Genomic DNA, 21,235 nt, shown 5'->3' on the forward strand with positions numbered 1-21,235 from the left:
AATAACTGCATATACTATGAAACTAGAAAAAAAAATTAAATAACCTAACTTTAAGCCACAAGAGCATAAAAAGAAGAAAAATTAAGCACAGGATCAGGAGAATGAAGGAAATAATAAATATCAGAGCAAAATAAATAATACAGCAACCAGAAAAACAACAGAAAAGATGAAAAAACTAAGAGCTGGCTTTTAAAGATAAAATAACTTGACAAATCTTCAGCTAAACTAACTTAAATAATGAGAAAGAAGACTCAAATAATAAAATTAGAAGTGAAAGAGGAGACATTACAATTGATATTACATAAATAGGTAGAATCATAAAAGACTACTATGAATAGTTACACACCAACAAATTAGATAACCTAGAAGAAATGGATAAATGTTTAGAAACACACAACCTACTAATGCTGATTCAGAAAAAAAAATAGAAAATCTGAACAGAACAATAACAAGTAAAGAGATTGAGTAAATACTCAAAACCTCCCAACACAGAAAACCCCAGGACTAAACAACTTCACTGGTGAATTCTACCATACATTTTAAAAAGAATAAATGCCAATCCTTCTCAAGCCCTTCCAAGAAATTGAAGATGAGGGAACACTTCCGAACTCATTCTACAAGACCAACATTACCCTGTTACCAAAACCAGATAAAGACTCTACAAAAAAAGAAAACTACAGACCAATATCCCTGAGGAATGTAGATGCAAAAAATTTCAACAAAATATTTGCAAACTGAATTCCAGAACACATTAAAAGGATTATGTACCATGACCAACATGAATTTACCTCTGGGATGCAAGGATGGTTCAACATATACAAATCAATAAATGTAATATATCACGTTAATAAAATGAAAAAAATAACATGATCATCACAATAGAGTCGGAAAAAGCATCTGACAAAATACAACAGATAATAAATTTTATGTTATGTGTTTTACCACCTTTTTTAAAAAAGACATAATAGCCTGGCAATCAATGAAGTCTTGTAGACAAAGTCATTTTCATGGTTCATTTGAAAAGTTTCAATGTTGTGCATGCTCCCACAGTTTGGTGTACGAAGTTTTGTTTCGTTTTCAATTTTGTCTAGTTTCTCAACAACTAGAAGAATTTTGAAATGTCATCCAGAATAACCAGGACAACTTTCATATCCTTTCTAGTTAAAAGATTCATGAATGGTTCTGCAGTACTAGAGCAGACAAGGTAGACAATCTGTTCAAGTGCTTCCCCAGTTGTGGGATTGGTGACAGACCACAGTTTCGTTTTGTACCTTAAAGTCTTCCTTTGGGAATATGCCAACAAGGAATGTCATCTGGCCTTGACTGCCAGTTGTGATACTTGATATTGTCTACACAGTCTTCTACTGTGTTAGTTTTGGCATCATTCAGTGGCCTGGGATAGACTGCACATGCTCCTACATCAATTACACATGCTCCTACATCAATCATACGTCAATTACAACCTGCGACCAAACATCTGTCTAAGTGTAAATATTTCCTTTAGCTCTTAAGAGAGGAATCACAATTGGCCATTCTGTAGCTTCTGGAAGCTTCACAAACTGTTTTCACAACCATTCAATTAATTGATTTGGACCATCAGTAAAGGTAAAAAACACCTGGTTAATATTTCAGGATCATCATGATGCAAGAGATGAAAACTGAGGAGTAGAATTTGATGAACAAACTTCTCCTTAAGACAAATGTTTTAAAGTATCCAGGCTAGATTTCTAAAGGTGGAAATAATGCACCAAAGGTATAAACATTTTTTAATGTTCACTCTGAAAGTATTTCATACCTACAAAACAGTTCCAGGGTACAGATAGTTCCCTTCTACCAGTCTTCCCCAGATGCTGACATCCTGCATAACCACAGTACAGTTGTCAAAGCCAGGAAATTAATATTTATAAAACAGCAGAACTACGGATCTTATTCAAGTTTCACCAATTGTCCCACTAATGTTCTTTTTGAAAGCTTTTTTGTGGAACCTGGCGAGTATCACACATCACATTTGTTATACTTCCTTGGTCTCATCTAATTGTGGACAGATCCTCATTTTCTTTGTCTTTTACAGCCTCAACACTTTCAAAAGGTATTCAACTGTTTTGTGGAATGTCCCTCAGTTTGCGTTTGTCTCATGTTTTCTCATGATGTAGAATGCAGGCTGTACATTCTGGGCAGGAATATCACAGTGTACCTACCATACCTGGGGAGAGTGGGGTAGGACACGTGATGTCTCTATCTCAATACTGGTGGTATTAACTTTGGCTGCCTGGTTGTGGTGGTGTGCCTGATTTCTCCACTAAGCAGTTTCTGTTTATTCCCCCTGGATATCTTGTGAGGAAATGCTTTGCCCTCCTAAGTTTAGCAACTACTGACAGTTCTTGCCTGCAAAATTACTGCTGTGGTGTTTGCCAAATAGCAGTATTTTATTTCCATCCTTCCTTCTACATTTATAATTGGGATTCCACTGAAGGGAGGATCTGCCCCCTTTATTTATGTATTCACATCACAATGGACCAAACATTTCCTTTTCTATGGGTATGAACAATTTTTAAGATTTTGGATGGACCTGATAAATTGCCTTCAGAAAGAGTGTACAGATTTACACTCCCTCAGGTACTACATGAGTCTGTCACCTTTCTACACCCATACCAACAGTAATTATGTACAAATAAATTCATTTGTTTAAAAAAGGATATCTAGTAATTACTTACCTTTGCAGTTTATTGCCTCTTATGTATCTTCACTGTTCATTTGTTTTTCATCTTCCATCATTTGTTATTTTATATAACATTGCACATTTTACCCTTGTCACCTATGTGTTTACAAGATCTTTTTGCACTGAGGATATTATTACAAATGGAATTATTTGTAACATATTTTCTCAGTTTCTTTGCATTTTACCTTTACTAATGAATGTCAATTTTACAGTTTTACATGGTCAAATATATTGATGTGTTTCTTTTTTATTTGTGCTGTTGTAGAAAGTTCTTTACCAAATAAAGATACTCAACATGCTCTCTTAGATTTTTGATTAAGTCCAAATTTTTATATGTATTTCTTTTATTCTCCTGGATTATATTCCACTAGGCTTTCTAACATAAACTTTTTTCTTTGTTTCAGTATTTTCCCCCAAAGTTCAGGAATTTTTAAAGGTAGAATTTAAATCACTGGGGAAATATATATATAACTTTTAATATTAATATGATGCTAACCATCCATTTGGGGGAAGAAACTCCCTACTTCACACTATTTATAAAAATGGATTCCACATGGATATGTGTATTAGAAAAATATTTTTTATCAAGAAAATACAAACTCTACAAATCTAGTCAGCTGGATAAATACATGGCAGATTATCTGTCCCTGGACAGTTTGCTAGCATTAGATTGAAGTGAAATAAATATGATCAAGATATCCTTCATCATATTGATACAATATTGCCTATATCTTAGATTATAACTGAGAGCATACACTATAAAATCTTTTTACTGTTCACGAAAGTTTCTCTTAAGTTTTTGGTTACGTTCAAGTCTCCTTATCAGGACAGCTATACCCCAAAGCAAGATTTTTATCTGAATAAAAAAGGGCCCATAAGTTGAAATAAATAACAGTATAAAATATATATTTATAAACATTTATGATTACTAACATAAATATTAATTTATATTACATGTAGGCATAATAGAAGATGATAAAAAGATAACTGTAAGGAAGACGAGGAAAAATACAAAACCAAATCAGGGATTCAGGTCTCTTTTTGTCAACATAACACACAAAGGCCCCAAATGCTATATGTAATTAGCTGTAAACATCTCATAACAAACCAAACATCCAGGGGGCTCCCTCTGCCCAGGATGCATTACCGGATGTGGTACGCCCTGAAGCACTTGGCATGGACGCCCTTCTGGCACTTCTCACAGCGGGTGTTGGTCTGTGAGTGGCACAGGGCACACCGGGTCCTCTTGTCCTGGTGGATGATCCAGTGCCCAATCATGTCAAAGCGGCTCTCGGTTTCCAGCCGCCTGCTTCGCCTCCCTTGGGATGATGTATCCGCGTTGCTCTCTAGGTACACGCAGGCCACATATCTCCGGAAGGCCAGAAGGTCCACCTGGGCATCCTGGCAGCATATCCTGTGCAGCTGCCATGCATTGTTAAGAGCAGCGTCAATAACATAGCCAATGAAACTCGAGTACCACTTCATACCCCGGATCTTCACCTTGTACTTGGCGATGTTCTGGTCCATGCGGCCGACGCCCCCGACCTTCTCCTGGTACAGCCTCAGCAGGGATGGCTGATGAACCTGGGCCTGCGTCTTGGCTGCTCCCGAGTGATGGCTGGTCAGCCCCGCTGGCTCTATGCCCACAGCGTTGGAGCAGATGTTGACCACACTGCTATCGTGCCAGCGGCACACGATGATCTCCTCACTCTCATCAACTTTGTAATCGAACGAACCCCTCTTCATTCTCTTCAGTTCTTTGGGATCTTTAAGGGGACATCGTTCAGTTCTGTACTCACGGACAGTTCCCGTGGCCTTCACTCCCTTCTTCCTTAAAATGGACATCAATTTGACACTTGTAAAAACCTTGTCAAAAAATATGTGGTATGGCAGACACCCACGTGTCTGAAGTGCATCCACAAATTTCACCACCATACTGCCTCCTAGGTCCAGGCCCCTGTCTGGCTTAGTGAACAGTGTGCCCTGTGAGGGCTCGAACCATACCAAATAGCCCCTGCTGGTCGTCCCACACCAGATCTTGTAGCCCAGCCGCACAGGTTTCCCCGCAGGCAGACGCTTGGACCCCCGGTGTCCAAAGTACTCACACATAGACTCGCCAAAGCTGTAGAACTCTTCCAAGGGTGCATGCTTCTGGAAATTGTAGTTCATGCGGACAATGAGAGGCCTCACCTTGGCAAACCTATCACTTTCATCAAGCTCATTGTTATCTGCAAAATGCAGGTATGAGAAAATCAGTTCAAATCTGTCCCTTCTAATTGCATCAGCCACGAGATGATGATGTGAATCAGGGGATGTTTCCCAAAACATCCTTCTCCTTGGATAGGAGATATACCCACTTAAAATCAAAATGCCCAAAACGCACTTCAATTCCTGAGCTGTGAGACCCAGGTTGACATTCTTCTGCCAAGCGTAACGATTGGTTTCATTAACAATAAAATTAATTGTTCCTTCATCAAAAAACAATTCAAAGAGGCCTACAGGACTCAGTTCCTGGCTTTTGAGATCCTCCATATGAGGATCCGATGCTGTCCAACTGGTGAAGTCTGGGCAGATATCTCTTTTGGTCCAAACATGTTGAGGTTCCACTGCTGCCTTTTGCTTCTTCATGGCTGGCTGCAGCTGCAGGTCATCATCCTCCTCCCCGGTGCCAGAGTCCTCAGGCACAACAAAGGCATGCAGCACATTGCCAGGCAGGTGGGTTCCTCGCCGGCCATCTTCATCACCCGAGTCCTCATCAGTGAAGTCCCCTGAAGCATTGTTGGGCGGTGCAATGAAGATCTCCTCCCTACTCTGGCCAGACTCCTCCTCCTCCAGAGCATTCAGAACCTCAAGCAACTTCATGGACTTCAGCTTTGAGCCGGTTCTTCTCCCGGTAGTGAGGCTGCTGCGATGACAGGAAACAGAATGAAGAGAGGCCATGCAGGAAAGCCAGTGCTTCAGCAGAAAACTCCACTAAAGCATTGCCCAAGAGGAGGGCACTCCCACTGCAACAGCATCATGGACCTAACACCATAAGGCATAGTGCCAGATAAGTGAATTTTCCAGACAAACACAAATTATTCAACTAAGTGCAGAAGTATTTTAATGAAGGGAGACATTCTAAAGAGGTATTCTATACTTCCTTTCCTTCTTAAATAAAGTGTCTGAATAGAGGATCCCCTCTAGTGATGAATCCAGGTGCCACTGTTATCACCTGGTTAACAGTAACTGTCAATGGGAAGGCTCGGCTGCAGAAGTGACATCCACCGATGTCTCCTGACTCAGTGGCCCTAGCAGCTCTGCTTTCATGCTTCTGCCTTATCTGTCTCTTCCCTTTTTCTTATTCACTTGGCATATATAAGTTTCCTCACTTCCCCAATTCTCAAACTCTCCATACTTGAACTCTCACTACCCAAATTCAGGACCTAAACAGATTCAGACAGATTTTCAGAAAGCTCCCTCAATATCTGATATCCTACTGCATACTAACTGCTAAATAGATTTGGAAACATGGAAACCCCTGCTATTCTAACTCTCCCTGTACATGTAGGAAACAAATACAAGAGGTATTTGTATTTAGCGGGCACCAACCACGAGCAGGTGCTGCCCAGGGGCTGGCAGTGAGCACACTCCACTCCCTGACCTGCATAGCACTTGTTTCCAAATGGAGGAGACAGATGACACATCAACAAACATGCAGCTACGCAGGACGGCATCAGGTAGTGATGAGGGCCATCCTGAATAAGGGACAGAGAGTGCAGCAAAGGCATAGGGCCGGGGGTGCTACTTCAGACCTATGATGAGGGAAGGCTCACAGGGCAGATGGCCTGGAGAGGTGGAGTGAGCCTTGCAGACAGCTGGAGACTGGGTGTCCCAGAGGGAGAGAAAGACTTGTAGGTACAGGTGCAAGGCCCTGTGGTTGAAGGGACTTGATATCTATGAACAGCAAGGAGGTTAGTGACACTGCAGATGTAGTGAGGGGAGGAGAGTAGAGCAGAGGTGGCTGGGTCCAGGGCCAAGGCCCCACAGGGTTCCAGAGGTCCTGATCAGGACTTCCAGTTGTATTCAGTTATCACAGGAAGCCCCTGAGGGGATGGAGCAGGACAGTGAGGGGTCAAATACATTACTCTGGCTATAAGAATAGACTGGACTTGGGAAGGTGGGCACTGCTGCTGCCCTATGCCTTGGCCTCTGCATGAGAAAAGCCGTGTACCAGAGGGAGGATGCAGGCTTTAACACAAAGGCTATTTCTCTGCCTGCTCTTAGGCTTTGGAGTTTAAGCTGCATTAGAGATTCACTCCAACCTCACTTCCAGGACACTGACTCCACCAGCCACCCCTGCTGGAGGCTAGAGCACAAGAAGTCTGACCTCTGGGGAGATGAGGTATGCCTCAAGCTCTCCACGGCCAGCCAGAAAGGGAGAGGAAACCTGAAGCTCTTCCTTTCCATGGACCTCGAACTAAGACACGTTCTCAAAGGGTAACAGCCATCTTCATGCCTCCCCTGGTCTACAGCAGCAGATCCAGGCCTGCCCAGCCACAATCTCTGCTAGTCTCACCACTCAAACAGGCCCTCAAACACCTCTGTGCATACCTGTTCAAACCCTTGGAGCGAGAAAGCCTGCAGGAACTGAGGCAGCCCCACAGATAACCATCTTGTATCTTGAAAGATGAGGAAAGTAAATCATGTTTTTAGATCAAGTGCAAAACTAGAGCTACACAGCTGCACCGTACTGTACCATACACACTCCTTTGTCTGCCTTGTCTTTTCTCCAATCTTCCTCTCTCCTCTCCCTCCTTGGTGCTTCATAGACACCAAGTGCTTAGGGTGGGCAGCAGGACTGAGAACTGAAAATGTTATAGACTTGGTCTTTCAAAAGCAGAGAAGTAAATATAGTTAGCCTTGAATAACATGGGTTTGAACTATGTGAGTCCACTTATACATAGATTTTTTTCGGTAAATATGTCCTGGAGTACTACATGATCCTCAGTGGGTTGGAACCACCAGTGCAGAGGGCCCGATTATAAAGTTATACACAGATTTTCAAATGCGAAGAGTCAGCACCCCTAATCCCCATGTGTTCAAGAGTCAACTGTACTTGCATAAAGCCTTTCAACAAACATTACTCCTACCTTGATGATGAAGCCATGGTATATTGTGAACATGAGCTTGTCTTTACTTGCAGAGTCTAAGAATCTGTAAAACAACAGAAGTCAGTTTTAAGAAATCATATCTTAATTAGCAAAGGAATAGGACCTTCTCTACCATTTAAGGGAAAAAAATCTCAAGATTCACTATCAACCAGAGGGAAATGGATCAAGTACACACAGGAAATGAGGTGTAGTTGACTGGCTAGTCAGAGGGAAAAAGAACAAGCTCCCCCATCTCACACCTCACAACAAAATACATTCTAGAGCAGGGTTTCCCACAGTCAGAACTATTGGCATTTTGTTTCTCGTGGGGGGTTGTCCTATGTATTATGTGATGTTTAACAGCATCCCAGGCCTCCATCTACTAGATACCAATAGAACAACTACCCCACTAGCTGTGAAAAACGAAAAGGTTTCTAGACAAATGTCCTCTGGTGGGGAGAGTAGGAGGTAAAATCTCCCCTGGTTGAAGACTACTGTCCTACATCAGCACTGCCAATAGAACTTGCCACAATGATAGAAATGTTTTATATCAGTGCTGTCCAATACGGTAGCCATGAGCCACATATGGGTATTAACCACTGGATATATGGCTAGTGTGACTGAGAAATTGAATTTTTAATTTTATGTAATTTTAAGTAATTCAAATTTAAATAGTCACATGTGGTGGCTACTATATTAGATAGCGAAGTCCTCGATGTATTAAGTATTAATTGCAAAAAAGCAAAACTTTTAAAGTATATTAATGACCACAGAGGGAAACCTTTCTTATAGAAAACACAGAAACTTGAAGGAAGGTGGATAATTTTAACTACATCAAACTTCCAACAAATCTGTAGTAGGCAGAAGGCCCAAAGGACCCCAAATAGGTTGAACTCAAATAGGGCTACACCAAGACACATTACAATTAAATTGTCAAAAGTCTAAGACAAAGAAAGAATTTGGAAAGCAGTAAGAAAAAGAGAAATTACATACAGGGGAATCCCTATAAGACTAGTAGCAGATTTTTCAACAGAAACTTTTCAGACCAGGAGAGAATGGGATGATATATTGAAAATGTAGAAAGAAAAAACTATCAACTAAGAATGTTATTCCCAGCAAGCTGTCCTTCAAAACTGAAGAAGACATAAAGACTTTCACAAGCAAACAAAAGCAGAGGGTGTTCATACCACAAGACCTGCTTTAAAATAAATGCTAAAAGGAATTCTTCAAGTAGAAGTAAAAGGGCACTAATTATATCATAAAATCATATGAAGAGAGTGTAAAACTCATTGGTAATGGTAACTATAAAGTCAGTCAGGTAATAGGGGTGTATAATTCACTAACAACTCTAGATTTAAAAGTTAATGCATATATGTAGATTCTAGAAAAATGGTACCGATGAACCCGTTTGCAAGGCAGAAATAGAGACACAGATGTAGAGAACAAATGTAAGGACACCAAGGGGAGAAAGCAGGGGGAGGGGAGTGGAGGCATGGGATGAACTGGGAGATTGGGATCGACATATATACACTAATATGTATAAAGTAGATAACTAATAAGAACCTGCTGTATAGCACAGGGAACTCTACTTCGTTTTACTGTACAGTAGAAACTAACACAACATTGTAAAACAACTATACCCCAATTTAAAAACAAAGGAAAAAATAACATTCTAAAACAACTATAACTACAATAATCTGTTATTAGATACATACTATAAGAAATATGTAAACTGTAGCATCAATAATCTAAAATGTGAGGGGGAGGAGAAGTAAAAGAGTAAAGTTTAGAAATGTTACAGAAGTTAAGGTGTTACCAGTTTAAAATAGGGTGCTATCATTTCAAGATTATTTTATGTAAACCTCATGACAAACACAAAAGAAAAACTTATTGTAGTTACACAAAAGAATATGATAAAGAAGTCAAGGCATAATGATATAATAATTCATCAAATCATAAAAGAACACAACAGGAATAGAAGAAACAAAGGATTTATAAAACAGAAAACGATGAACAAAATGAAAACAGTTAGTCCTTACCCATCAATAATTACTTTAAATGTAAATTCATTAAATTATCTAACCAAAAGCCACGGAATGGCTTAATGGATAAAAAAGTAAGATCCAATGATATGCTACTGACAAGATACTCACTTGACCTTTAAATATACATATAGGCTGAGTGTAAAAGTTTGGAAAAAGATATTTCAAGCAAATAGTAACCAAAAAAAAAAAAAGAAAGCAGGGGTAGCTATACTTATGTCTGTCGAAATTAACTTTACTAAAATGGAAACAAGAAAATAAGATAATTACATAATGGAAAACAACAATCCATCAAAAGATATAACAATTGTAAATATTTAAGCACTAAATATTTGAGCACCTAAATATATAAACCAAATACTAAGAGAACAAAAAGGAGAAATAAATGGCAATAAGATAAGAGTGGGGGACTTTAATATCCCACTCTCAACAATGGTAGATCATTCAGACAAAGAATCAATAAGGAAACATCAGACTTGAATGCCACTATAGACCAAACGCACATAAAAGACATATACAGAACATTCTATTCAACAATAGAAAAATATACATTCTTCTAAGCACACATAGAACATTTACTGGGATGTTAAATGTTAGGCCACAAAAAAGTCTTAGCAAATTCAACAAGACCAAAATCGTACTAAGTATTTTTCCTGAACACAGTGGTATGAAGCTAGAAATCAGTAACAGGAGGAAAACTGAAAACTCAAGAATGCATAAAAATAATTCTCCTGAACAACCAATGTAGCAAATAAGAATTAAAAGGAAACTAAAAAGTATCTTAAAACAAACAAAATTGGAAACACAATATACGAAAACAGGGGATGTTAGCAAAAGCAGTTCTAAGAGGGAACTTTATAGCCATAAACACATACAGAACGAAAAGACAACTATCTCTAATAAATAACCCAACTTTACACCTCAAGGAACTAGAAAAAAGAACAAACTAAGCTTAAAGTTAGCAGAAGGAAGGAAACAATAAAGATTAGAGCAGAAATAACTAAAGGAGAGAAGAAAAAAATGAGAAAAGATTAACAAAACTAAGAGTTTGTTCTTTGAAAAGACAAACAAAATTGACAAACCTTTAGCTAAACTATCCAAGAAAAAAAAAAACCAACAAAATTATAAATCAAAGAGGAGACATTACAACTGATACCACAGAAATACAAAGGATCTGTGCACCTGAAATGATCACATTGTTAATCAGCTATACTCCAGTACAAAATAAAAAGTTAAAAAAAAATACAAAGGATCAGAGGGTAGTAGGAACATTTATCTGCCAACACACTGGACAATGTAGAAGAAATGGATAATTCTTAGAAACAAAAAATAAACCAAGACTGAATCAAGAAAAAAGAGAAAAAGTGAACGAACCAGTTACTAGTAAGGAGACTGAATCAGTACCCAAAACTTCCCAGCAAAGAAAAGCCCAGGACCAGATGGATTCAAGGTGAATTTTACCAAACATTTAAAGAATTAATGCCAATTCTTCCCAAACTCTTCCAAAATATCAAAGAGAAGGGAACACCCCTAAACTCATTTACAAGGTCAGTATTACCATGATACCACAGCCAGAATAAGGACATTACAAGGAAGGAAAACTACAGACAAATATCCTTGATGAAAACAGATGCAAAAATTCTAAATAATATACTATCACACCAAATTCAACAGTACATTAAATGATCAAATGGGGTTTATCACAGGAATGCAAGGATTCTTCAATATATGCAAATAAATCAATGTGATATGCCATATTAACAAACTGAAGGATAAAAACCATACGATGATCTCAATAGATGCAGAAAAAGCTTTCAACAAAACTCAACAGCCATTTATGATAAAAACTCTCCAGAAAGTCGACTAGAGGGAACCTGCCTCAACGTAATACAGGCCATATATGAAAACCCACAGCCAACATCATTCTCAATGGTGAAAAACAGAAGCCATTTCATCTAAGATCAGGAACAACACAAGGGTGCCCACTCTCACCATTATTATTCAACATAGTATTGGAAGTTTTAGCCACAGCAATCAGAGAAGAAAAAGAAATAAAAGGAATCCAAATCAGAAAAGAAGCAGCAAAACTGTCACTGTGTGCAGATGACACGATACTATACATAGAAAATCCTAAAGACAATACCAGAAAACTACTAGAGCTAATCAATGAATTTGGTAAAGTAGCAAAGTACAAAATTAAGGCACAGAAATCTCTTGCATTCCTATACACTCATGATGAAAAATCTGAAAGAGCAATTAAGGAAACACTCCCATTTACCATTGCAACAACAACAAAAAACACGTAGGAATAAACAAAAGACCTGTATGCAGAAAACTATAAGACATTGATGAAAGAAATTAGAGACGATACAAACAGATGGGGAGATATACCATGTTCTTGGATTGGAAGAATCAACATTGTGAAAATGACGATACTACCCAAAGCAATCTACAGATTCAATGCAATCCCTATCAAACTACCAATGGCATTTTTCACAGAACCAGAACAAAAAATTTCACAATTTGTATGGAAACACAAAATACCCCGAATAGCCAAAGCAATCTTGAGAAAGTAAAACGGAGCTAGAGGAATCAGGCTCCCTGACTTCAGACTATACTACAAAGCTACAGTAATCAAGACAGTATGGTACTGGTGCAAAAATAGAAATATAGATCAATGGAACAGGATAGAAAGCCCAGAGATAAACCCACACACATATGGTCACCTTATCTTTGATAAAGGAGGCAAGAATATACAATGGAGAGAAGACAGCCTCTTCAGTAAGTGGTGCTGGGAAAACTGGACAGTTACATGTAAAAGAATGAAATTAGAACACTCCCTAACACCATATACAAAAATATATTGAAAATGGATAAAAGACCTAAATGGAAGGCCAGACACTATAAAACTCTTAAAGGAAAACATAGGCAGAACACTCTATGACAGAAATCACAGCAAGATCCTTTTTGACCCACCGCCTAGAGAAATGGAAATAAAAATAAACAAATGGGACTTAATGAAACTTAAAAGCTTTTGCACAGCAAAGGAAACCATAAACAAGAGGAAAAGACAACCCTCAGAATGGGAGAAAATATCTGTAAACGAAGCAACTGACAAAGGATTAATCTCCAAAATATACAAGCAACTCATGCAGCTCAATATCAAAAAAACAAACAACCCAATCCAAAAATGGGCAGAAGACCTAAATAGATATTTCTCCAAAGAAGATATACAGATTGCCAACAAACACATGAAAGAGTGTTCAACATCACTAATCGTTAGAGAAATGCAAATCAAAACTACAATGAGGTATCACCTCACACCGGTCAGAAAGGCCATCATCAAAAAATCTACAAACAATAATTGCTGGAGATGGTGTGGAGAAAAGGGAACTCTCTTGCACTGTTGTTGAGAATGTGAATTGATACAGCCACTATGGAGAAAAGTATGGAGGTTCCTTAAAACACTAAAAACAGAACTACCATATGACACAGCAATCCCCCTACAGAGCATATACCCTGAGAAAACCATAATTCAAAAAGAGACATGTACCACAATGTTCATTGCAGCACTATTTACAATAGGCAGGACATGGAAGCAACCTAAGTGTCCACCAACAGATGAATGGATAAACAAGATGTGGCACATACATACAATTCAATATTACTCAGCCATAAAAAAAGAAACAAAATTGAATTATTTGTAGTGAGGTGGATGGACCCAGAGTCTCTCACAGAGAGTGAAATAAGTCAGAAAGAGAAAAACAAATACCGTATGCTAACACATATATATGGAATCTAAAAAAAAAAAATGTTTCTCATGAACTTAGGGGCAGGACAGGAATAAAGATGCAGACATAGAGCATGGACTTGAGGATATGGGGAGGGGAAAGGGTAAGCTGGGACAAAGTGAGAGAGTAGCATTGACATATATACACTACCAAATGTAAAACAGATAGCTAGTGGGAAGCAGCAGCACAGCACAGGGAGATCAGCTCAGTGCTTTGTGACCACCTAGTGGGATGGCATAGGGAGGGTGGGAGGGAGATGCAAGAGGGAGGGGATATGGGGATAAATGTATACATATAGCTGATTCACTTTGTTGTACAGCAGATACTAACACACCAGTGTAAAGCAATTATACTCCAATAAAGATGTTAAAAAAAAATCATACACCATGATTAAGTGGGAGTCATCCCTGGGATGCACGGGTGGTACTGATAAAACATATGCAAATCAACGTGATACACAACATCAATAGAATGAAAGATAAAAATCATAGGAACATCTCAATAGATACAGTAAAGCACTTGACAAAACACCATATCCTTTCAAGATAAAACTCTCAACAACTTAGGTATAGAAGGAACATACCTCAACATAACAGAAGTCACAGATGACAAGCGCACAGCTAACATCATATTCAGTGGTGAAAGACTGAAAGCTTGTCCTCTAAGATCAGGAACAAGACAAGGATACCTACTCTCACCACTCCTATTCAACACAGTACTAGAAGTCCTACCAGAGCAATAAATTAAGAAAATGAAATAAAAGGCATCAGAATTGGAAAGGAAGAAGAAAAACTGTCTCTATTTACAGATGACATGATTTTACATACAGAAAACCCTAAACACTTCACAAAAAACCCGTTAGATCTAATTAATGAATTCAGTAAAGTTGCAGGATATAAAATCAACATACAAAAATCATGGGCTTCCCTGGTGGCGCAGTGGTTGAGAGTCCGCCTGCCGATGCAGGGGACACGGGTTTGTGCCCCAGTCTGGGAAGATCTCACATGCCGCGGAGCAGCTGGGCTTGTGAGCCATGGCCGCTGAGCCTGTGCGTCCAGAGCCTGTGCTCCGCAACGGGAGAGGCCGCAACAGTGAGAGGCCCGCATACCGCAAAAAAAAAAAAAAAAATCAGTAGCATTACTATACTTTAAAACTGAATTCTCTTAAGAATTGGAGAATGGGACTTCCCTGGTGGTCCAGAGGCTAACACTCCACACTCCCAATGCAGGAGGCCCAGGTTGGGTCCCTAGTCAGGAACTAGATTCCATATGCTGCAACTAAGAGCTCTCATGCCGCAACTAAGGATCCTGTATGCCGAAACTAAAGATTCTGCATGCTGCAACTAAAGACCCCGCATGCCACAACTAAGACCTAGTATAGCCAAAAAATAAATATTTTTTAAAAAAGGGAATTGAAGAATATTACCCCACTACAGTAGCATTAAACAATAAAATATATAGGAATAAATGTAACCAAAGTAAAAAAAAAAAAAAATCCCTACACTGGAAACTACAAATCATTGATGAAAGAAACTGAAGACAAAAATATCCCACGATTATGGATTGGAAGAATTAATATTACAATGTCTATACTACCCAACGCCATCTACAGATCCAATGCAATCCCTATCAAGATTTAATGGCATTTTTTATAGAAGTAGAAAAAACAATCCTAAAATTTGTATGGAACCACAAAAGACCTCATATAGTCAAAGCAATCCTAAAAAGAACAAAGCAGGAGGCATTACACTTCCTCATTTCAAACTATATTATAAGGCTATAGTAATCAAAGGGATCAAGATGGCAACGTGAGAGGACATGAAGCTCACTGCCCGCCACAAACAAATCAAAAATATATCTACACATAAACAATTTTCACTGAAAACTAAGTGGAAACTGGCAGAAGGACTGTTGTACAAACAAGGATGTAGGAAAGATATACACGTGATCAGGTATGAAGGGAAGAAAAGATGGGGTCAGGACCTGGTGTTCCTGGAAGGGGACTCAGAGGAAATAGAAGATTATAAGGACAGACACCTGCCCTGGGAAGTGAGCAATTCAAGCCACAGATTAGGTGCCCCAGTCCTGGGGTGCTACGTGGAGGAAATTAGATATTTTTCCAAAGAAAATACTGAACGGCCAACAGGTACATGAAAAGATGCTCAACATCACTAATCGTCAGACTTCCCTGGTGGCACAGTGGTTAAGAATCCGGCTGCCAATGCAGGGGACACAGGTTCGAGCCCTGGTCCGGGAAGATCCCACATGCCGTGGAGCAACTAAGCCCTGCACGCCACAACTACTGAGCCTGCACTCTAGAGCCGGCAAGCCACAACTACTGAGCCTGCATGCCACAACTACTGAAGCCTGTGCACCTAGAGCCCGTGCTCTGCAACGAGAAGCCACTGCAATGAGAAGCCCGTGCACTGCAATGAAGACCCAACGCAGCCAAAAGTAAATAAATAAATAAATTTATTTTTAAAAAATCACTAACTGTCAAGGAAATGCAAATCAAAACCACTGTTAAGATATCACCTCACTCCTGTTAGAACGGTTGCCATCAAAAAGACACATCAAGCATGTGGAAAAAAGGGAACCCTTGTGCACTACTGGTGGGAATGCAAACTGGAGCAGCCACTACAGAAAACAGTATGGAGGTTCCTCAAAAAAGTAAAAATAAAGCTACCATACAGTCCAGCGATTCCACTTCTGGGTATACATCCAAAGGAAATGAAGTCACTATTTGAAGAAATACCTGCATCCCCACATTCACTGAAACATTATTTACAATAGCCAAGATGTGTCCACTGAAGAAAATGTGGTACATATATATAATGGACTGTTATTCAGCCATAAAAAAGAAGGAAATCCTATCATTTGTGACAGCATGGATGCACTTGAGGGCATTATGCTAAGTGAAATAGGTTAGACAGAAAAAGACAAATATCGTATGATCCCACTTATATGTAGAATCTAAAAAAACAAACAAATGAACTCATATAAAAAGAATCAGATTTGTGGTCACCAGAGGTGGTGGGTTGAAGAAGAGGGAACTGGTGGGTTGATGGTGGTGAAAAGGTCAAGTGTCCAGGTATAAAATAAATGAGGAAGTCTCAGTTTATAACTGGGGAAATATGTACATGATGACCATAGTTAACACTGCTGTATAGTATCTTTGGAAGTTGCTAAGAGATTAAATCCTAAAAGTTGTCATCACAAGGAAAAAAAATTTATTCTTCATAACTATATGAGATGGACGTTAACTTACTATAGCAATTTACAATATATGTATGACAAGTCATTATGTGGTACAGTTTAAACTTATACAGTGTTGTATGTCAATTATATCTCAATACAACTGAAAAAAAATTAAAAAGCCAACTTCAAAACAATAGGAACGTTTTGTTGAGTTCTTACTCACCCTTGACCTACCCCCTTTCCAGTGCTGCAACAATCTTAGTCTTGAGTAGCCAGAAGCCCAATTCCCAGTTTTCCCCTCAAACTAAAGGGAGAAAGAGCAAACCTGATTGCAAATTATTGTGTATTTCTGCTCTAACGTGTCTTAAGGATACCTGAAACACTGGTGTGGCAGAAAAAGCTGTGAGGCAGAAAACAAATCCACAGACGTCTGGAGCAACAGACTGTGGGTAAAGATACATAACAGACCGTTTAAGGCCATTTGGAATACAGGACATTCAAAAGCTTCCACGAATATGGAGGAATTTAAGAAAGCCACATGCAAGACCAAGACACACGCTCAGAAACCTCCTGAGACCTTAAATTTTTACCTCGGGCTAATCCCAAGGTTAAGAGTATCCTAACTAAGCGATGAAGGAGTGTCCCAGCAAAGAGCAAATATGTAAAGACAGGGAGAGGTAGATGGTCTTTTGGGGGTTTTTTTCAGTGTTTTTTTGTTTGTTTCAGCTCCTGAGATTCATGGAATTCTCTATCAAAAGATTAGCTGAACACAAGCTACAGGAACAAAGTCTTCAGTGATCACACATGACAATATACAGTCTTTGCAGAAATAGTTTGGAAAAGTCCCAAAACAAATGAACTACAATGGCCTTCAAAAAATTTAAAAAAGCAAACCCTGGGGAAGGCAAGGAGTCTAATTTCCAGAGTTACCACATAATAATAGAAAAACATTCAATTTTTAGCAAAAAAAAATCACAGGGCACATAAAGAAACAAGAAAATGTGGCTCATTTAAAGCTGACAGAACCAACTCTGAGGAAACCTAGATATCAGACTTACTAGACAAAGACTTTAAAATAATCATCTTAAATATGCTGCAAGTAAATGGAAAACATGGACAAAGAACTAAAGGAAATCAGGCAAACAATATATAAACAAAGCTGAAATGAAAAATTCACTAGAGGAGTTCAACACCAGGGTTGTGAAGGGAGAAAAAATGGACTGAACACAGGACTATTAAAAATAGCAACTCTTACAAACAGAAAAAAATATATATATGAAGAAAAGTGAACAGAGCCTAAGAGACTTGTGGGTCACCACCAAGTCAGTCGATATACACATTTTGAGAATCTCAAAAGGAAAAGAGAAAGAAAAGGGCACAGACATTACTTGAAAAAACAATAGCCATAAGTTTCCCAAATTTGAGGGAAGACACAGATCTATAAACCCTGAAGTAGGATAAACTAAAGAGACCTACACCAACACACATCATAATCAAATTGGCCAAAGCCAAAGCAAGAATCTTGAAATCAGGAAGAGAAGAGCAATTCATAGTATAAAGGATCTGCAATAAGATCATCAATTTCTCATCAGAAACCTTAGAGGCCAAAAGGTAGTAAGATGATATATTTAAAGTGCTAAGAGAAAAAAAATTGCGAACCACGATTTCTATATTCAGCAATACTGTCCTTCAAAAATGAGGGAGAAATTAAGATATTCTCAGACAAACAAAAGTTGAAGGAATTCATTACCACTAGACCCACAATACCAGAAATGCTAAAGAGAGTCCTTAATGTTGAAAGGAAAGGATGCTGGACAGTAACTCAGTCATACTTGAGAAAAGATAAAGTTACCAGTAAGGGTAAATATATAAACCCATATTTTAAAAAAAAACAACATTGTTGTCACTTTAGTTTGTAACTCCACTTCTTATTTTCTACAGAATTTAAAAGATGAATGCATAAAAAACAATTATAAATTAAAGATGTAATTTTTGACATCAGTAATATAAGGGGGGAAGAACTTTGTAAGAGAGGAGTTTATGTATGCAACTGAAGCAAAGCTGCTATCAAGTGAAATTAGTTACATTAGGATATTCTATATAATCCCATGGTAACTGCAAAAAAAAAATCTAAAGAATATGCATGAAAGGAGATTAAAAGGAAATCAAAACATGTCACTGCAAAATATCAACTAAACACAGAAAAGGTAGGCAGTAATGGAGGAAAATGAGAGACAAAAGAGCTATAAGATAGATAGACACAAAACAAATAGCAATGTGACAAAATAAGTCTCCCCTTTTCAGTAATTATTTTTAAAGTAAATAGATTAAACTATCTAATCAAAAGGCAGATAATGGGGGAGGTGATATCAACAGATGAAGGACTAGGAAGTTCTAGGTCCTCATTCCCCACAGAAATGCAAGTTAACATCAATATATGGGCCAGAATACCTTTATGAGAACACTACTAAATTGGAAAAACCCAGTTTTCCTCCTCCTGGGTAGGAAAAACCCAGTCCTTCCCTCCTTTGTTTCTCTCCTGTGGGTCTTCTTTACCACTTGCACAGAACGTTTCACTTCTGACACTTCTAGTGACCAAATTCGGGGTGGGGGGATCCATACAAGTAACTCTCTGCAACACCAGCTGGGTGTCCAACAATTCTGACACCATCTACCTGGAGACAGTGTCAGATCCCACAGGTTAAGGGCTCAGTACCACAAAACTGCTCCCCACATCAGATGCCAATTACAAGTAGTAGGTCCCCAGGTTACCCAAAATTTCTGTCTGACTTGGCTACAAATCAGGGGTTCCCATGATCCCTTCCTTGGGTTCAATGAATTTGCTAGAGCGGCTCACAGAATTCAGGGAAATGCTTTATGTTTACCAGTTTATTAAAGGATACGATGAAGGATATAGATGAACAGCCAGATGAAGAGATGCACAGGCCAAGGTATGGGGAAAGGGTGCAGAGCTTCCATGCCCTCTTCAGGCATGCCACTCTCGCAGCACCTCCATGTGTTCACCAATCCGGAAGCTCTCTGAATCCCATACTTTGGGGATTTTTATGGAGGCTTCATCATATAGGCATGATTTATCATTAATCCCGTTTTCAGCTCTCTCCCTTCTCAAGAGAATGGGGAGTGGGTGGGGCTGGAAATTCCAAGCTTCCAATCATGGCTTGGTCTTTCTGGTAACCAGCCCTCATCCAGGAGCCATCCAGGCACCCAACCAGAGTCACCTCATTAGAACAAAGGACACTCCTATCACGCAGGAAATTACAAGGGTTTCAGGAGCCCTGTGCCAGGAACCCAGGTCAAAAACCAAATATTAGGACAAAAGATGCTCCTAGTACTCTTATCACGTAGGAAATTACAAGGATTTCAGGAGCTCTGTTCCAGGAACTGGGGCAGAGATCTATATATATTTTCTATTATCTCATAGCCTACCCCATGGGCTCTGGCCACAGACCCCTTTCAGCAAAATGATACCCAAGTCAAAAGATACTGACACATTACTAGAACCCCATGCAATCATTAATAATCATTCCAGTTCATCATTTTGTTGTATGAGGATGTTTCCCAGGGTTAGGCCACTCCGGTTTGCAGTCTTTCATTCGATCATATCAGGCTCCAAAAGCAGGAGTGGTTTCAGCAAACATATGGCTTCACTCTTTCAGACATCTGATATAATTGAGCTAAGAAACAATGTCATCTCTTACTCTGAGCTCTTTTGAGGTACTAATGTAACACTGAATTTACCTTTTTACATAACACATTTATTCACTACTTACCCTTAGCTACTATTCCTCCTTCTCTTCATTTATACTCAAACTCTTCCATTTTTGGAAGGTTCATTAGATTCAACCATTGTGCTGGTCTAGGTTGCAGAAAGCAATATTAGCCTAGCAAGTGCCTTCCCTCAGTCCACTCCCATTTAGAGAGGGTGAGGTTATGTAGGTACAGAACTAGTGGGCTATCTTTACCACCAAGCAATATAGCTGCATTCAGTCTTGTCAGATGGGATGAAGGCACATTCTGCCCCATCAGGCCCTTAGGAATTCTGACATAAGGTTTAAAAATATAGTTATAGTTTCTTGCTTAGGAATCAATCAACTTGTATTTGCAGCCCTGGTCACATGACCACTGCCATCAGGTAGGAAAAACGAACATTTTGTTGAGGTGATGTGAGGAAGAAAAAGAAAAAAAAGAGAGAGAAAAAAAAACTATAGCTATTATACCAACGTCCTCCTCCTTTGGCAAGAAGGTAAGTCATATCAGCATCCTTTGTCACCCCTACTTCCCTAGATCCACCAGAAAAATAGAGGAATCTATCCAGTGGGGACACTCTTCTAGC

The 21,235-nt window shown here is 39.0% G+C and overlaps 1 protein-coding gene across 1 annotated transcript; it reads right to left on the reverse strand.

Annotated features, from left to right (window-relative positions):
- Positions 1–3,862: 3,862 nt before the first annotated feature.
- On the reverse strand, positions 3,863–7,868 carry PGBD2 (piggyBac transposable element derived 2). Its single transcript, XM_065875564.1, is given in 2 exon segments — positions 3,863–5,621; positions 7,846–7,868. Coding segments are annotated over 2 exon segments (1,782 nt in total).
- Between the last annotated feature and the right edge of the window lie 13,367 nt (positions 7,869–21,235).

The sequence above is a fragment of the Phocoena phocoena genome, chromosome 3 (assembly GCF_963924675.1).
Source record: "Phocoena phocoena chromosome 3, mPhoPho1.1, whole genome shotgun sequence".
Taxonomy (NCBI): Eukaryota; Metazoa; Chordata; class Mammalia; order Artiodactyla; family Phocoenidae; genus Phocoena; species Phocoena phocoena.